This window comes from Taeniopygia guttata, chromosome 1 (genome assembly GCF_048771995.1).
Source record: "Taeniopygia guttata chromosome 1, bTaeGut7.mat, whole genome shotgun sequence".
NCBI classification, from domain to species: Eukaryota; Metazoa; Chordata; class Aves; order Passeriformes; family Estrildidae; genus Taeniopygia; species Taeniopygia guttata.
The window spans coordinates 75,243,084-75,261,764 of record NC_133024.1 but is presented as its reverse complement, the minus strand read 5'-3'; the positions used below and the strand labels follow the sequence as shown (position 1 = coordinate 75,261,764).

General features: G+C 38.3%; 1 protein-coding gene across 4 annotated transcripts in view; it reads left to right on the top strand.

Moving 5' to 3' along the window:
* ABCC4 (ATP binding cassette subfamily C member 4 (PEL blood group)) overlaps nt 1-18,681 on the top strand; it is a 136,603-nt gene that overhangs the window by 2,136 nt on the left and 115,786 nt on the right. For all 4 annotated transcript variants that reach the window (XR_012056768.1, XR_003961121.4, XM_030276133.4 and 1 more), the window contains exons 2-4: nt 11,526-11,636; nt 13,748-13,868; nt 14,518-14,742. Coding sequence is in view for 2 of the 4 variants with exons in the window: in XM_030276133.4 (XP_030131993.4) it covers nt 11,526-11,636; nt 13,748-13,868; nt 14,518-14,742 (457 nt within the window). In the remaining 2 variants the exon portion in view is untranslated. The remainder of the gene's footprint in view (nt 1-11,525; nt 11,637-13,747; nt 13,869-14,517; nt 14,743-18,681) is intronic.

Genomic DNA, 18,681 nt, shown 5'->3' with positions numbered 1-18,681 from the left:
CAGTGTCCTGCTTATCAGGCTTTTATAGTAGTGTAATTCAAAGCAGTGAAAATAGCCTTCTAAAGTCTTGTCTCTTACCTGTGGTGCTTGTGATCACAACTAACATGGGTATATTAGTCAACAAGCATTAGTGTTTTCTGGGTGTAAATTTCAGCTGAAATGATACCTTCATTCTTCTCCACTGTTTAGCCTGGTCAAAATTGAGCCTTGTGGTAAAACTGAATAAGCAGAGGCTGTCCATTTTCTGCAATAATACAGTTTTGCATAAAATTCAGGAAGTGTTTAAACGCCCTCTCATTTAGCTATAAAGCTAAGTTTAAGGGTAACTCTTAGAATTACTCTCTATTTCTACAACGAGTGTAGCATCTCCCACCTGTGTGAGTACTGCTTCATTTTAGCTCATGTCTCACACAGGACATTCTGAGATGTTTTCGTCTGGAGAACCGGGAAAACAATGCCTGAGGAAGGCCATCCTGTGAGTTGTAGCAGCCACCACCCTGTGGTTGTGTGCCTGCTCTGCTCTCCACACTCCAGGTGTTGTCTGCTTGTTGTCAATGAGGGTAAAAATATGGCATTGCAAGCGGCTTGGCAAAGGTCCTTCTTATTTTTATTTTGTTTGTATTTTTCTCAGAAGTGCAGTTTTGCCATTGTGAGGAACCACCCTCCCATTTGTTGCCAGTGGTACAGGATAAAAGCTTACATTATTGCCTGGTGCAAACAGGATCAAACTCATGGGAGAAAAAAAGTCATGTTTTCATTGAGTTATAAATCTCAGGTAATGAGTGTGTAGGCTGAAGAGACATTCTTCTTCCATTGTTTGAAGCTCGTCTTCTTGATTTTGGGTTGTGACTTTAGCAAGTATGAGCTTGATGAACATTAAACACTCCAGCAGTACATTCATGGGAAAGAGGAGCATCTGGATTGTGTGTTAATATTGTTACTTTTATAATGCATCCCTTGTGTAATGTTACAAGAATCAAAACTATTTATGACAGAAGTGTGAAGATCACGGCAATTGCAAAATATTGTTGTTTTTTGTGTCTTTCACTGAATTAACAGAGGTTTATCAAAGCCCAAATTGGCCTTCTGAATGTTTCAGATATTATTGTAACTCCTGACTTTCAAGAGTCACAATTTTCATGCCCACCAAAATTTTTTAAGTGCTGGCTGGTATTTCAGTTATAGTTTGGCCTGCTTGTATTCCTGATTTACTTCATCCAGGTTGTTAGGTTGTTGGTTATTTTATTGCTGGCTCAGTTTGCAGTGAGAAGGAGAATTCTGAAGGATGGATAGGAGGGTTTGCTTTCTTTTTAACATTTGTCCAAGGAAGAGAGACTTCAGCTGTGCTTTTAGTGTTTAAACAGCTATTCAGTTGTAGAAAGTTTAGGGATTGAAAAAGTCTTATAGGCCCCCATGCAGTTGAGAATAGCACTTTTTGCATCTTTTTTTCTGATGTGGGAGGTGGGATTATTAAATTAATAATTTAAGAGAGTAAGAATAGTTCTCATTTCTGGCTATTAACCCATCTTTGAGCTTGTATGTTCATTAAGTAGGAAGCACATCTTTACTTGTTCAGAGCACTTGTTCACTTGAGTTCCTAATGATGTTTTTTCTATATAGCAGTTACTGAATTTTTATGCATTCTGCTTTTTGGACATCAAATCCACTTTAGAGGAAAGCTGCCAAACATAGGTATGATTAAACTTTTTAAAGACTCGATAACTTTTACACTGTTAACAATATGAGAAGGAGGGCAAACTGGAACACCCTGGAAATAGAATCCAGCATTTTTGTGTAGAGAAGTAAAAGAAGTTAAGGTTCTTCTAGATTTCATACAAATTTTTGAACTTCATTTTAGTAATAACAGTAATTACTTATCTGTCACAGACTCACCATGACTGTGACAAGTCTTTGTTTTTTTTGGAACACTGAACACTGTCATCATCCTCAGGCTATGTGCCTTTTCAGATCATGACTTGACATGAGGCAATTGCCATTACAATAACAGCATTAAAACATGATCTGAAAACTTGCAGCAAGGCATCTACACAGTTGTTACTCCAAGGAATAACTCAGGATAATAATTATCATTGCCTGTTAGTGTCTCGGCATTGTTTTTACTTGCTACCTGTGTGGTTTGGGGAGAATGACAAAACCACTTAATCTGCTTCATGGATCTGATGTGCAGTGGGAGAGAAGAGTAAAAAACAATCTTCATTTTTAGTTTAAGTGTGAATTGAATGGGGTAGGCATAGATATGCAAGTCCCAGGATTTTGAGTGAGGACTGTACAATATGTAGCTGCTTGCCTGACCAGATGTAGTCATGTGGCAGATTTCTCTTGTAGCAGTGAAAATGGCTACACACCTTATTTAACTTCCTCCTCCTCTCTCACCCTGTGGCTTAGAATCAGAAAGGCCACTGACTGATTTCATTTGATTTCTCAGGCGGCCTAAGTATTGCCTGCTTATCTATCTTCAAGTGTTTCTTGCCTTGCATTGAAAGAAGTTATGGAAAGAATTCATCATTGTTCTTGGATATTTCAACTGGACTCCAGCAGTGCCACCAATAAAATTGGTTTGTGTTCTTTACTGTGTCAGTGAACAGATTTGACTGTGAGGATTTTACATTTACTTAACATGAAAATATCAGGCTTTGTGACTTTTGCTGGGATCTTGCCTGATATTTAGTGAATTTCCATGGTCAATGCCTGAAATTGCGTAGTAATGCCGCCTTATAAAGAACTCTGAGGTAGCTAAGTTATTTATTGACTTAACTGGTGTAGGACAGTTGTGGTACTATAAGAAACTATGAAGAAATACGTAAACATTTTTGGTATAGATAAACAGAAAACACATTTTTGAGATGGAAATCATACTTGTTTCTCTTTTTCTCCTGAATGAAAAAAGACAGGATCATACATACAACCTTTTTTGAAAGATAATGCCTTGTTTGTTCGTTTATGAGATATTTAATGTCCTACTGTTAAATTTGAATCATTTGCACTCTTGAGCTACTGCATTAATTTTTACTGCATTAATTTACTGCATTAACTTAGGTTTTGCATGTTTATTTGTGAGATGTCTGTATTATGCAAAAGAAAATACTTGAAAAATATTGTTTATGAGCTAGAAAAGTTAAAATATGTGGATAAAGAGTGCTAAATAGATTATATGGATTACAGCAAGTGTGTATAAACTGTTGAAGTGTTAGCATTTGCTATCTACTGTAAATATCTGTGCTTAGATATGCAGTTAGATGAACTGTTAAGAGTATAATGAAACAGGCTATTTGTCTTTGAAATGCTTATGTAAAGCCTGCTGTACCATTTATGAGATAAAATGTCTTCTAATTCCTGCAAAACTTGAAAATTAAGATTGTGTCATGATGTTATTTTTGTCTTCTTTTCCAAAATAATTTCTCTATCCTGCTTCTAGAAAATTAGGCCATATGTAGAGTGGAGGAGGGAGATAACCCAATTAGATTTTGGGAGTGGAATGTTGAAAAGATCAGTCATCTATTTTATGTTATTTGTTTTGTATCCCTGACACCATACCACTTGTAATAACAGTAGAACTCACAGGGCATTTTAATTCTCCCTGTTTCCATTGCTTGTCAGAAAGGATGTTAATACAGAAATTCCCACCATTAGGTCCTTCTTTAATGAGTAATTTCTGAAGTTTATTTTTATAAGTCACAATCTTCAGACCTTTACATCTAATGTTTGGTATTTTTCTTGGCCTGTGGTCACTGGGTTTGGAATTGATATTTTAATGATAGTCTCTAAAATGCCACAGGTACAGGTGATGCCACTCCTCTCTTCCCTGCTTCTAGGCCTGCAGAAAATGTTAGTTTGCAATATGCTCCCCCCTTCTCCTTGCCATGTCTGTGTTTCTTCTTGCTGTCTGAAATACCAGGAAGTATGCTGGATTAATAAGGTAATTCCATACCTGGCTGATGAACAGCATGAAAACAGCCTGCAATAAATGTAGTCAGATACCAGTTGTGTTACTGTCAGCATCAGAAAGTGGGTGTTCAGCAGCATAGCTGCTCACACTGTGCTGTGGAAAAGGCAGCAGCTTGGAAGATGAGATGGAGCTGGGTATCAAAGGTTAATACAGTTGGTATTGGAACTGGAAGCCTGAAGGGTGTTTTTGAGTTAATATGGCTTTGAAGTAATTTCATTGTATTCCTATTTTTTCCTTCTGTAAGCAGTGAGAAAAGCTGCTCTTTAAGCCACATTAAACTGGGGAGGGAAGTTACAACCAAAACACAGTTGAAAAGCATCTGAAGAAATACCAGACTCGCTCTGTTTACTTTATTACTTGTGGACGACTGCCGTTGTAAGGGGAAGTGGGAGAACATATGATGCCCTTCAAAGAGCTTAGCCCAAATTCTTCCTAGCATGACCTATGCACAAAAATGTGAGTATCTCTAAGGATCCAGAGTACCTCGTGTTCTGCTGGGAATGCCTCTGCTCTATCAAGACGATCAGCTGATCAAACACATCAGTCTGGAAACATGCCCCGAGTAAGTCCCTGGTACTGCCAGAATACTGATGTTACTTGGAATAAAGATTAAAAAAATTAATTAAAAAAATCACTCTATAACCTGGTGCAAGCCCACAGATAGCCAACTGCGAAACAGTAAATCGCTGTTCTGACCTCAAAAGGCTTTTCAACTCTGCAGCAGTATCTTGGGCACTGATAAAAAAAGAAAGTGATTCATTTCTGAACCAGCAGATACACAAAGACCACAATATAAACATTCACTTCCTGCATTTCCCTACTCCTGGGCCCTGACGTTACACACCCTTAAAGATTACAACACAGTCAACCAGCCACAATTTACTTGGTTGCTCTGGAAAAGTTCAGTTTTTACCAATTGTTAAGAGAACAACTCCACCAAGATATTGGAAAGCCTTTAAGATTGCAGAAAAATTTAAGACAGTGTTTGCTCACCCTCCTAAGAGAAGTCATCCCCTTGTTCAAAGACAGCATGAAAGAGAAACAAGCCCTGCTCTCCAAAAGGCAGCATCATTAAGGCTAGTCATGCTGTTCTGCTTCATACATGAAATAAAATGTCCTAAACAAGAAAGCTTGTAAATCAGATGTCCTATCATGCCAAAATAATTTCCTAGCGGCCAAGGAAGAAATACATTACAGATAGGTATATGAAATTAATAGCAGTGTCCAGCTCAAATGGTTTATTAGCCCAGGGATGGAACCTGCTATACCTCTTGGTTTTTATCATGTCCTGCTTGCATATACTCAAAAAGGTACTATTCTCACCCTGCAGAGCAGGCTTGCAGAGCTTTCTAGAAATCTAAGCATACATTACAAGTCCTTCTTGAACTGATAAATTCTGTCAAAAAACATCAGCCAAGAAGCATTTGCAATTACATTACAAAGCTGACACAAATAAAAGAAGTCCTAAAATGAAAAGATGTGTCTGTAAGGGCCCTGGGTGCTCCTACAAGTCTCAATTGCCTTGACCAGCCCCACAACAATCACCCCACAGTCACTTGCATAATTACAGTACCTTCCTCTGCACAAGTGCGAAATTTCTTTCTCACCAGTTCCACAAGAGCTCCTGCTTTATCACAGGACAAGTCAGAAAAATCAGACTACACAAACCGCTTGCCTGATTAGGAAAATACTTTTTTTATTTGTAATAAGCAGAAGTTTAATTTCTGGATAATTTTACAGCATCCAGTCAAAGCCATATCCAGTATACTCTCATCAACTAATTTCTTAAGGAAGTGTTTTACAAACTACATTTTCCCCATTCCTCTTAAGCTTATTTGTGCACTACATTACAAGCATCACCTGTTTACACTCAATGTCCAGTTATTTTTCAACGGCTGCACAGGAGAGTCTTTGTTTACTCAAATTCCTCCATAACACTAGGATTTTGTCTCTCTTGAGCAGCTTGGAAGCACTACTTCAACAACTAAGCTGCAAAGTAACACATTTTTTTTTTTTCTCTTTAATCACCTAATTTGGAGATGGCTTTTTTGTTAAAATAAATGGGGTTTCCTAACAGGCCATTTGGATAATAATGCACATTGCTTATTCTCCCTGTTTCACTCCAGGAGTCTGCCTGCCTCACTGTACTGTTCATTACCCACCTTTGTGACACTCTACACCAGCAGTGCAATTCAGCACTGCTATGTGCTTGCTCTCAGTCCACAGGATCACTGCTGGCTTTCTGGATGTATAGAAAGGACAAACACACTCTGAGAGTCTCCAGAGTTATTTTGCAAGAATTCTTAAATAACCTAGCAACAGTTTGTAGTCATCATGTGGTATTTTTTTTAACCTCTCCATTCCATATGTTCTCTGGATCCTTAGAGATACTCACATTTTTGTGCGTAGGTCGTGCTAGGAAGAATTTGGGCTAAGCTCTTTGAAGGGCATCATGTGAACCCTGTGTTCTGAAAGAGCAACTGAAATGAGGCAATGTGTAAGGAAAAAAAAAATTCAAAATTCGTAGCACACAGGAAGGTACCTGGGAAAAGGAAAGACAGTCACTAAAGAGTCCTGTTTTTATTTAAGTTGAACAGCTTCTTTAGAAAGAAATACAGAGAGGCTATGTTATGTTGGTCTTGTTTCCCCAGCATGTTGTACCTCTCTTTCTTGCAGTAAAATAGATAGGTATTGAGCCCATCATTGGGATGAGAGGAGGGTTTGCATGACTGTCTATATATTTCCTCAATTTCTTTAATTTAGGTTATTATTTTAGCTTTTTTTTATTAAAGAATAATGCAATTAGCACAAGTTCTGTTTTCATAACAAATGCTATTTTTTTGTGAGCTGTTTTTAATACTCTTTGAAGAGATCTGTGTTAGCTGATCTCTGTTCTGACAAAAGACATACCACTCTAATGAGTAGTCTTCCTTTATGGCTATGTTGGGGTTTTGGGGATGTTCTTTATGTAGGCCTTTGCTTTATTTGTGAGCCTCCTCCAGCAGTCCTCTGACAGCACTCTAATTTAACTGAGCCTTCAGGCAAGAGAAGGACTTGGTTGGTTTGTGTGTTACAAATGTGACTTGAATAACAGTGGGTTGTGTGAAACAGGTTGCTCTCAGTTCTGCTGTGAGTGCAGAGAATTCCACAGGGCATAATCTACATGTGGCATTCAGGTGGAAATTTTAATGACTGAATAGGAGCATGTGCTAAGTCTTCTGTCTGGAAGTAGACCTTCCAGCATAAAGTTCAGGATGCATCAGTGAGGTGGTGATGCTCCAACTCTTCTTGTTGTACTTAGAGTTTACAGAAGAACTCATTCTTGAGATTAGCCCTTCAAGGACTAATCAACATTTGAAAATAAAAATGTTTAACCTTCTTCTAAGGATATTTAACTATACTCTGTTAATACAACATACTGTTAAAAGCTTTTTTACTCCTGAAATCACCAGAGCAGTAGCTCTTGAAGATGGGTGTTTTGGGGGACACTAGTCAGAAAGGTCAATAATGGGTGACTTCTAAAATTTTTTGAGTTTTTTATACTATTTTTTCCCTAACCTTACGGAAATGTGGGCTTGTGCTGAGTCTTTGCCATGTTGTTTATTATAATAAATGATTCACAAAATGAATTACTACAGTTTTCTATTTGCTCTGGATTGTTTTTTCTTGCTTTCTTTCATGTTAACATAGGTTGTCGTGCAATATATTACTCTTTTCAGTGTTATGGTTTTAACTGATGGAAAAAAGAGAGAAGCCCTGAAGTTGTACTAGGTCTCACTGGAACTAATAGTCTGATAGCCCTGAGACTTCTGTCAGTTTTTACCCTGCACTGTCATCTCTCTGCTCCTTAAATCTTTTTCAAATTCACTCACGCTGTAGGTACAGTGTGGAGATGGGGTGACAAGAGGTTTACTGCAAACTGTAAGAACTCCTCAGTGGAGATGGGCATATCATCAGTAAGTTGTTTTGGGAGTTTAAGGACAAAGGATAAATTGGATGGCTCTTACAGTCCTGTGCACTTGAGAGTGTTGTATTTCAGTGGGTTACTTTGCAGTGGACTGCACATCTGTGGTCAGCACATGCTGCTCTTGGCTGTAGTGTGAGATCAAATGCCATCAGGACTGAGCAGTTGCCTTTAGCAGAAGGCATTATTTTTCCTGTTGCCTGCCTGTGGTTTTTTGAGCAGTGTAAGTTAGAGGAATGGTGCTCTAACGAGTAAAATTGAAAGCATTGTTTTTATTTTTTAAGACTGTATATTTAAGTCTGTTTCTAAAGTGTCTTTTTGTTTTCCTCTGTGTATTCTGCTGCATGCAGAAAGTACTATATTCAGCACTGCTGAGGCCACAATTGGGGCCCTGAATCCAGTTCTGGGGTCCCCAATACAAGAGAGATATGGACATACTGGAAAGAGCACAGCGAAGGGTCACAAGAACGATTAAAGGTTTGGAGCATCTCTTCTGGGAGAGGCTGAGAGAGCTGGAACTGTTCATCCTAGAGAGGAGAGGATATGGGGGATATCATCAATGTCGAGAAATACTTGAGGGGAGGGTGCAATATGGGCAGAGCCGCTCTTCTAAGTGGTGTCCAGGAGTAGGATCAGAGGCTGTGGGGCCACAAACTGAATAAGAGGTTCCCTCTGGACATCAGGAAACATTTCTTTGCTGTGAGGGCTATTGAGCACTGTTGAAGGCTGCTTGGAGAGGTTATGAAGGCCTTGTGGAGATCTTCAGAAGCTATTGGGACATTGTCCTGGACAACCAGCTCTAGGTTGCCCTGCTTGAGCAGCAGGGTTTGGACCAGCTGACCTCCAGATGTCCCTTCTCACACAACCCCAACCTTTCTGTGATTCTGTAATAAATATCCTATTTATGTTCCTTGTTAAATGTCAGAACTGGTTTTCTTTTCACCACCTTGGCAGTAGTAGCCAGTGAAATCTCATAACCATTTCCATAGATGGGAGAAGGTTTTAGCCTTTGTATTTTACTGAAAGGGGTGCCTAATCAGACTCTCATGCTAGGAGAAAGATAACTTTAGCCTGATGCTATTGGAAATGAAATGAGTACACAGAAGCTTGGCAAGTTCAAAAGAGAAAAAGACTCAGTTTTATTCGAACATCTGGTATTTATAGAATTCTAAAGGTGACCGTGGATTGGAGGATGGAATTACCATCTCTCCAACCACACTGGTCCAAAGAGCAATCAATAATTTCTCTCCACACACAAAGAAATATGTAAACTATTCTGTTTATACATGAAATTGTGTGGGAACTCTGACTCTGAAATATGTAAACATTATAAGAAAGCTAAATAAGTTTTATGAGGACTTTAAAACTTTCAAAATAAGTATAAAATAAAACTTAACACTTTTAAAAATCAGGGCAACATTAGCCTCTGTGTGAAAGGAGACCTGTGACTTGTTTATGGATACATCCTGGGCTAATACTGATGTGTTGAGAGAAGGAACACTGGGTATCGGCCTCAGGAGTCAATTGAAGTCTGCAAATCTTTTTCTGCTTGTTCTGGAGCAAACAGAAGCTATTTTATCCAGCAGGCAGAAATTATTTAATGACTTTGCGGTTATTTGCCTCATACCTGCTTTTCACCTGTGGTCAGCTGCAAGAACTGAGGCCAAAGAAGACATGTTTCAATGGAGCAGATTCCTTGTGTTAAACCAGGCAGAAGTTTTGCTGCTGGTTGGAGCAGTTGGTATTTGAGACCTCTTGTTAGGACCTTTTGTGGGAAAGTTGTGGTTGTGATTTGGGCCCTGATGGTATTTAACCATAAAGTCCGAGCAACAGACTTGTCCGACAAGTATTTTCTCTTTCTAATTGTACCTGTAACATACATTTAGGAGTTACCAGCTCACATAAACAAATCTTCAGTACTCACTCCAAGAGTTTACAAAGGGCTGTTAGGCATCAAAGGTGCTGCTCTAAGGATAGAAACTTAATTTTTTGAATGAGTCATGAAAACACTGTGCTAACATGCTAAGTAGTGAAGGAACAACAGTGTATAATCCCATTTGTTACTTGCAGTTGTACCTTGGAGCCTGGGAAAAAAGACTTTTACAACAGTGCTATCTTTGAAGAAACTCTCTGAGCCTCCTCTCTAGGGTTCAGCCTGCCCATCCACCCTCTCTAAAATTAACCAACAGCCTTCTTGTAAGCCAGTGTATGCAAAGTTTAGTTAGAACATGCCCGAGCAAGAAATGTAGAGCAAGTTGATGAGTATTTGTAACCACTGTTGTGGTTGTGAATAAATAAATACCCTCACTGTAAACCACCCCAGTTTTGAAATCTCACATGTAGGTCTTCCAGAAAATAGCGCGCTTCACCTAGCACACCACACGTTCTTTTAAGAACTGTGTTGGTGAAGTTGGGGGGTAAATAAGTATCAGAAACTAAGCACCAGAAACTAAGCAGAAACTTAGCAGAAACTAAGACAGCTTGCCTTGAATGCAAGAGTATTTTTTCCAAAATAGATCCATCCCTGACTTCTTGATTTTGATGGTGGTAACCAGTTGAAAAAGTACTTGTAGGAAAAGCCTTAGAGCCAAAAGCCATGTCTCCTGGAAACAAAATATCACAAATTTAGTAGAGAGACTAGATGGAAAACTGCAAGTTCCCTAACTCCATTGTTCCCACTAAGCCATGCCTGTTTTGCACTTGTAATTCCCTTTTTCTCCATCTCATGGACAACTTGGTTGCTTTATGCTATACAGCCCTCACTCTGTGGGGCCCAGCTTTAACTGTTTGGACTTCCCTGGTGTTTCAGGCTTGAAGAAGGATCCAGGTGCATAAAAATCTAGTCTTGTTGTTCCCTGGCAGTCAACCTATTTGAGCTAACAAAATACAGTGTTTTTCAACTAATCTACAGTACTGCTATTATAATTTATCTTCAAAGTGTTCTTGTAAAATACTGAGCTTTTAAGAGTCTTTCCACTAAGGAAACTGAGCTGTTAGGCATTATTTTCCTTTTTTAAACCTACACACTGTGTCACTGTGCTTCTGTTTATATTTCCAAACATGAGTAAGGTACAGTAATAATCCATTGTTTTCCCATTTTTACATTTCAGTGATTGTCTTTAAATTACTGACCTTTAATACTTTGTCAAGGTGTCAATTGAACAGCAGCTACTTTTTTCCTCAAGTAAATGTTACCAAAAAATGTCTTTTAGTGTGCATTGCAATTTTATTTACAGCTTTCAATATTTTAATAGTTGGGTTAAGTTCTGGGTTTTTTTCCTTAATATTTAAAGGAATGCTGTTTTTCCTTGAGTGTAAGGAAACACTGTAAGAAAACAATTCCCTTAAGGCCGCTGTCTGGATGACTGGGAGTCAGGTGCTGTGGGCATAAAGAGATGTAGGAAGTGGGAAATGCTTTCCCATTTGCAAGATAGGAGTTGACTTAATTCTTAGATAAAAGTGCAGTGAAATGTGTGGACATTAAATGATTCAGGAAGAGGAGAAAAGAAGGGGGTAAAACAATTAAATTATTATATAAATAAATTACTCTTTTTGGTCTGCTAATCACTTTATTAATAATTTGTATTTAACTAGGTGGTTGAATCCCTTATTTATTATCGGCCATAAACGGAAGCTTGAAGAAGATGATATGTATAAAGTGATGCCAGAAGATTCCTCAGAGAAGCTTGGAGAGGAATTGCAGTGGTAAGGAGAAAAATTGTAAAATACTTTGGGTTGGAAGGCAAAATTGTTCTCTTTTATTGTATTAATGATGGAGAATGTAAAAATCTTATTTCTGGTCTGAAATTCAAAGATGTTATTGTAAAGTTTAACAAAGTTAAAAACGTTGAAGAATTTAGAGCAATAAGAACTGAGTGAATTTGTTTACCATAGATGCTTTTTAGATTTTTTCAAGTTATACATAATGGAACTGCATTAGAGTAATTCCATTATGTCATTTATAATTAATTTGACTCTTTGCAAAATGCTTGCAAAAAGCAGCTTTTCATCAACTGTAATGGTAGTAATCCTTAATAAATGCGTGAGTCTTCTGGCCTGTGGTAAAGCAGCTGTGGAAACTTAAATTGCTTTGTATAAAAGTGGAGAAAAAAGTTTTGTATTTTATTTCTTTTTGTTTGTTTGTTTAGATTGCAAATTGAATTAAGTGACCTTTTAAACATATGTGTGTATATAAATATATGTATGTTGAAAACTACCAATCATTGGTAAATTGGGCAAGATGCCTTGGACATCTAAAAGCATGTATCTAGGAAGTGTTTTTATTTGGTTTTAAGTACTTTTTCATGGACTGTGTATCGGTCTGTAGTGTTATTGACTCAGGGACATCTATATTTTAGTAGGAAAATATCTTCAAATTATTACTATTTATACCAATTGTTGTGAACCTTCCAACTGAGAGGATTTTTGTCTTCAAGTAATCTTCTGCTAAATATAGTTAGAGGAAAAGATCCCTCTTAGTGAAAGGTGGCCTCTGTATTAAGAAAGTGTGGCCTTGCTGTTTCTTGCTGTTACACTGAAAGCGGAGCAGATGGACTTTCCTGATAGTTTGGTTGGGATGAGAGACTCCTCAAGACATAAAAAGAATCCAGAAACAAAAAGTTATGACCAGATCTGACATCATCCTGCTCTGGATAAGTTAACTGAGGAAAGAGAGTCAGTGATAAGCCCATAGGAGTTGCTACTTTTAATGTCTTTGTAGCTGGAGAGATTTGCCAAATTCCATGGTTGTGTCTTCAAGCAGTTTAGGGACTTGGCTGTAGGGAAGATGGATTTTTTCCAGTGATTTTTTTATAGTAAAAGCATACATTTGCATGAGTCAGGAAATGGTAGAAGAAAAAAAAAAGAGTGTTTTTTAATTCTTCAGTCTACTTGACCAAGAAGCAGAGAGTATAATTCATAAATAGCTGCCTACAGAAGTAGTCTTTTCTCTTGAGCCAAGAAACCCCACAGAACCTACATAGTTTCTGTTTTCAAAGCATGTAGACAATAACTCTGTAATTTTTGTAACAAAAAAAAAGGGTAAAAAAAAGTGTTCTTGTCTGTATGCTTTGAACTTTTGTGCTTTGTTGCAAAATAATTGGCTTTCATGCCTTAGACTCATTTCACCCCTCAAACTGTCAAGGTCAGGGGTTTGGCAGAAAACACTTAGCCTTCACGAGAAAGGGGGAGGTTCCTCTCTGACTGCAGTGTGTTTTTACAAGTCTGCTTAAGTTGTAATACTTTCTTGCTAAAATTATGCTTGTTATTACTGTCTTTGGTTTTCATGTGAACAGATTGTGTCCTGCTTGTGGTGATGGAAAGGTCTTTGCTACTCTGCTGCCGAATACTCGCATTCAGAGAGAGTGTGTGGAGTGTTGGGTGACAAAATCCTCAGCAAAGCATGTGGTAGAAAATAGACAGGGCCAGACATGAGAAAGGGTTGGACATCACAAACTCTCTGAGGAAGCACAGGGCATATGGATAGATAAAGACACTGTGCTGCCTAAGTTTAGTCCATGGTCAGGAGATCATATGATAGGAGGCTCTTGATTAAGGTTCTGTCTGAACAGAGAGGAGAAGAAACAAAGGAAGAGTTCCTCATCAGCAAATATGTCAAAGGTGATAATAGTCAACAGTGGTGAATTGCTTGTGATTAACCAAGAGCAAATAGGCCTAGACATTAACTCATTTTGTTTGATTCTATTTTATTAAGGTGATCAGGGCAATCTGGCTGTTAATCTGAAAGTGTTTTATTCTAGGTAATTGCCTTGTGATTTTAATTCTGTCCTCCAACATATTTGCACTTTGTTTGTTAGGTACTGGGATAAAGAGGTGCAAAAAGCAAAAAAGAGAGGAAAAACACCACATTTAACAAAAGCCATTATTCTGTGTTATTGGAAATCTTACTTAGTTTTTGGAATTTTCACAATGATTGAGGTAAGTGGTGTAAAATGTCACAGGACCTACTTCTTGGCTAACAGCAATGTGAGACTTGTCCACTTAGACTGCATGACATATACTGGTGACTTCATCCTGGACTGCTTAGAGAACCTGGTAATGTTCTCAGAAAGGTAAAACAGAGCTATAGCTCTGCAGAGACTAAAAAACTGAGCTATAATTGCGGGATTACAGAAGTGGAACAGAGAGCTCATTTCAGTGCATTATTTTTGAGCTATTGCAAACCACTGTCTTGATTTGTAAGGCTTATCTGTATTTTATGTATCTGAGTGGGATGCCCAATAGAAAGAGGTTTTTTTGCTCTCTGTAAGTGGCTCTAAAGGACACATGGCATTTAAAAAAATTGAAGTGTAATACATACTCATGCAATTTTTATAGCATCAAAGTGTTTTTTTGGTAATTGAGAGAGTTCTCCCTGAAGTTCCAGCTAAATTTTAATGTGGAACATGTTTCTTTTGGGTAATGTGTTGATAAAAATAGGCTTGACATTTTAGAGCACAACAAAAGACAAAATAATAAGGGATATGGCTTGTGGCAGTACTTGGCTCTTGTTTGCCTGTTTACAGACTTGATTAGCATGGTGTGATAAGAAATTACTAATACTTTTTCCTCCTTCTTTCTCTTTCAGGAAACCCTCAAAATAATTCAACCAATATTTTTGGGGAAAATTATTAATTTTTTTGAAAAGTATGATGCCTCAGATGAGGCAGCTTTGAATTTTGCATATTGCTATGCAGGTGCCCTGTCTGTGTGCACGCTTATTCTGGCTATCATGCACCACTTATACTTTTATCATGTGCAGCGGGCTGGCATGAAGCTGAGGGTGGCCATGTGTCACATGATTTATCGGAAGGTAAGCAAACCTGTTCACAGCTGTATTTTGTATTTGACAGCTGTTCTGTTGGGGGAGTTTAAAAATGCAGTTATTTGTTACGCTCATGATTGCAATTCCATTGAAGTTACTGATTAGTAGAGACCTAATGGATGCGGAACATGTCAGGCCTTAGATGTGTGCATGTGTCTTTGCTATCTCTTTGGTGCTGGACTGTCTGAATGACAGCTTCAGGCCTGCTTAGTGAAGGTGGTGAGTTAAATAGCCCCAAAGTCTTGGAAGAGCTGCTTTTTTTTGCTTCCTGCTGCTGTTGGAGAGCCCCCCCCCTCATTGCTCTTGGAAGTGTTGTGTGCTGAATCTGCAAGAGGTGTCAGCATAGAGCAGGAGAGGGACAGAGCTTCCAGGGAATGCTGGCAGCTACTCAGCCTTGCAGTTTGATCCCAGGGGAGGACATGGATGGCACCATCTGCTGCAGCACTCTCAGTCTCCTGGGAACTGTTTCGCTGTCCGGGTTTCCCTCCACCTCTGTTGTGGTTAAGGGTGGGATTTATTTATATTTTATCCCATCAGTTATGTAGAACTAGTAGGTTGTTTCCTTTGCAGATCAGAGGCTGCTCTTCTCCCTTTGGGCACCCGTCAGGTTCCCTTGGGGAGCGGCAGCAGTTCTGTGGAACTGCTACTTTCCCCTCCAGGCAGGCAGGAATGCTTGGCATCTTTACCTTTATCCCTCCTGGGGGGAAGAGAGAGAGCAGCAGGCAGAGGAGACACAGTTCAGAATCAAGTGGAATCCTAAAGGCAGGGAGTTAGTTTTTTATTACCATTTACTGGTGTTATTGTGGGAGTACTGCACTAAAGCCAGTGAAATGTGAGAAGGGATGTGTGTTCAGTGAGCCATGGTTTCTTTGCTCTCTCTGTGTCCTGATCAAAAAATAGCTGTCCTGAACTACAGATGGAGTTGAGGCTGCTGCCAGAGGAAAAGTGGAACAAGAGAAATTGAGTTTTACCTGTAGGAAGGAGCTGAACAACATCCAGGACAAAATGCTGTTTCTTAGTTGAAAATGTCTGCTTCACTCTTCTGAAGCCATTGGCAATACCCAAACCATGAGCCTGCTTCCAAGCAGGAGATCTCTGCTGAGAATGCTGGAAGGGAAAATGCCCCATCTTTTTATCTTCAGTGCTGCTGGAATTTCAGACATCAACAAAGAAGTTTAATTGAAAAGTCAGGACTGCACAGTTTCTTTGGAATGTAAAGAAATCCACATTATTTTAACTGTTAAACATAGGTACCATCAACTCAACATGAACACTTGTACTATGGTGTAGGTTATATCAAGTTTTTGCACAAAGCAGTAAAGTGTTTTGCACAAAGAGTAAAAATGTCCCCATTTTAAGTGGTGATTACTTTTCATACACACATTTATTCTCTTCCTCTTTTGATACCTTGAAAAGGATCCTCTGGGAACTTGGCTCTAACACTGCACAATGCTTTCTTGTACATCTCTCTAAGGTGTTAATTTACCAGACTGATTATCAAAATGGAATGAATGGAAAATGTATATAGTAATAGTGTTTGTTGCTGAATTGATACTGGCTTAGAAGCTTGGAAAATAAATATTTGTAATACGCACCCTTATTTCTAGAGATGGGATTAAATGGAAAATTAATGAGCCCTCAGTTTTACTTCTGAGAGTGAGGGTTGAGGTAATGGCATTGACAAGAAGAACATTGACAAACCTTTCTAATAATTTGTCTTCATTATGTGCTGCTTATAAATAGGTAATATTTTATCTTTAACCTCATATAGGCTTTTGAAAAAAACTTGGGTGCTTATTTACCAGCACTGTACCAGAGTTTGTTAATTGCTGTAGAAAATAAAATATTTGGTTTTTAAGGGTAAATAGATTGGATAAGACAGCATTCTTAATAGAGAACTTCAAATGTTCATAATTCTTAAGTTTTAGACCCTTTTTCATTTACTGGAAAGTTCAAATCTAATTTGCAAAATCCCTGTATTCAAACACTTAAGAAGTTTTGTTACCAGTAAGAAGTATTAGTGATGCACATAGAAAACTTGTAACAAGAATTAAAGTGAAATATGTCTAATGATGACTCAGAATCTTATGCTTTGAAATCAAAGGCTACTTTTGGGAAACTGGTTTTTGTTGGTTTTATGTTTTTTTAAGACTTAGCTTTTCGAAGTTCTTTGAGGTCAGTGTACTGACTTTATCTGGGATGGAATTAGTTTTCCTCAGCTCATACTGCGCTATGTATCAAGTGTAGTAAAAAAAGGAAGGTACCAAAACAAGACTTTTTGGTAAAAAATCGGTTATAAATGTAAAACCAAGAGGGAATCAAGGAAATGCTAAAACTGCATTGCCACTGATGATGAGAATGGCTGCCTCCTCCCTGAGAACACAAATCAGTCACAGATGAGCGCCCTCCTTTTGGCTCAGATGCTCGTGTGGTTCCTCCTGAGACTGTCTTGGTCAAAATGAACTGGACTCAAAATCATATTAAAACTGGTTTTGCTGCTTATGTAGAAGTAGGTAGGAAGAAGTCAGAAAAGTGATTGTGTGGCAGGTCCAAGACAGACCCAGGCCATGGGCCACTAGCAAGACCCCAGCGCAATCTTCTGATGGTTCAGGTGAACCTCAGATAGCAAATAATGTTGCACCCATATAAACACATCCTGATGGGACACTTCCCCAAACATGCATCATGTGAACTCCTATTATTATGATCTGTGAATTTCTAACATCTTTGCTCAGAGCTTATCAATCTTAATGTGTGGTGTGGAGCAAACAGGATAGCAGCAGGCAGCTACCTGGGGGATTTCAGGTGGATGAGAGACAGGTGGCTTAAGACAGAGAATGAAGCCATAATTTTCGCAAATAACTAAATCTGATCTTTCATATACCCACTATCCTAAATTTATTTTTTGAAATGTCAGAGGAATTTCACACTGGAGTTTTAAAAGTTTCTGCCTTTCAATGTTTCAGCTGGTTTCAACAAAGTTAGGGTTGGGATTCACTCTGTCATTAACAGTATCTTTCTAACACAAAAGTGAGGTACATAAAATGTAAGGGCCCTTGATTGAAATTATGCTTTGAGTAATACTTTGATGGCTGATGTTCTTCTACTTGTTTCAAAATACTGGAATGAGATTTTTGAAACAATCAGTGCTTTTCAGGTTTGATTATTAGTCAAAAAAGAACCCTAATAGTGTTTGGAGAGGGAGAAGTAGATATGTGCTGCCTAAATATGTGAAGTGTTTTTGAGGAGTGAACTATTTCTGTACAGAAGAACGTGCATCGTGCTTTGTATATTTTTTTAAACTTGTGCTGCAAACCTGTGTTTTCTCTCTAGCAGGTGTAGGAGGAAGCAGGGCTTGTTACTGGTATTTATGAGCAATTTCAGTTTGGACCTTTGCAGTAAAGTTCAGACCGCATATTTCTATATGGGATTTTTTCAGGGGAAGGGGAGGGGGTGACACTTTATTTTTTCAACTGACTACCTTTTTATTAACATATAAAAATACTTTATATTTACTCTTGTTGTTTTTCATAGGATGTACTAAACTTCATTTTACATAATTCAGAAAAGTTATGATTTTTCAAGAGTTAGTGATTTGTAAAGGGACACTGATTTGCAAAGATAGTCTGAAATGAATAACTTGAGGGATTTTTGCCTTCTGTCCGATAACACTCTGTTCAAAACAGAATTCTTTCAATTGGCCAAACATTGTTCTGACCTTAGTCTGGCCTTCAGGCTAAAGTTTCCTGTTTCATACAGGTCCTCGTAGTGAGGGGAAGAACAATGCACATGGAAAGTTACTGGTCTTTTGCTTAGTGACTTGCTATGTTGGTATTTTCGTATTTTTTAATCACTTCAGATGTGAAGATAGGGCATTTTTATTCTCACAGTCCTTCCTTTGACCTTTTTTTTTTTTTTTAATACTTT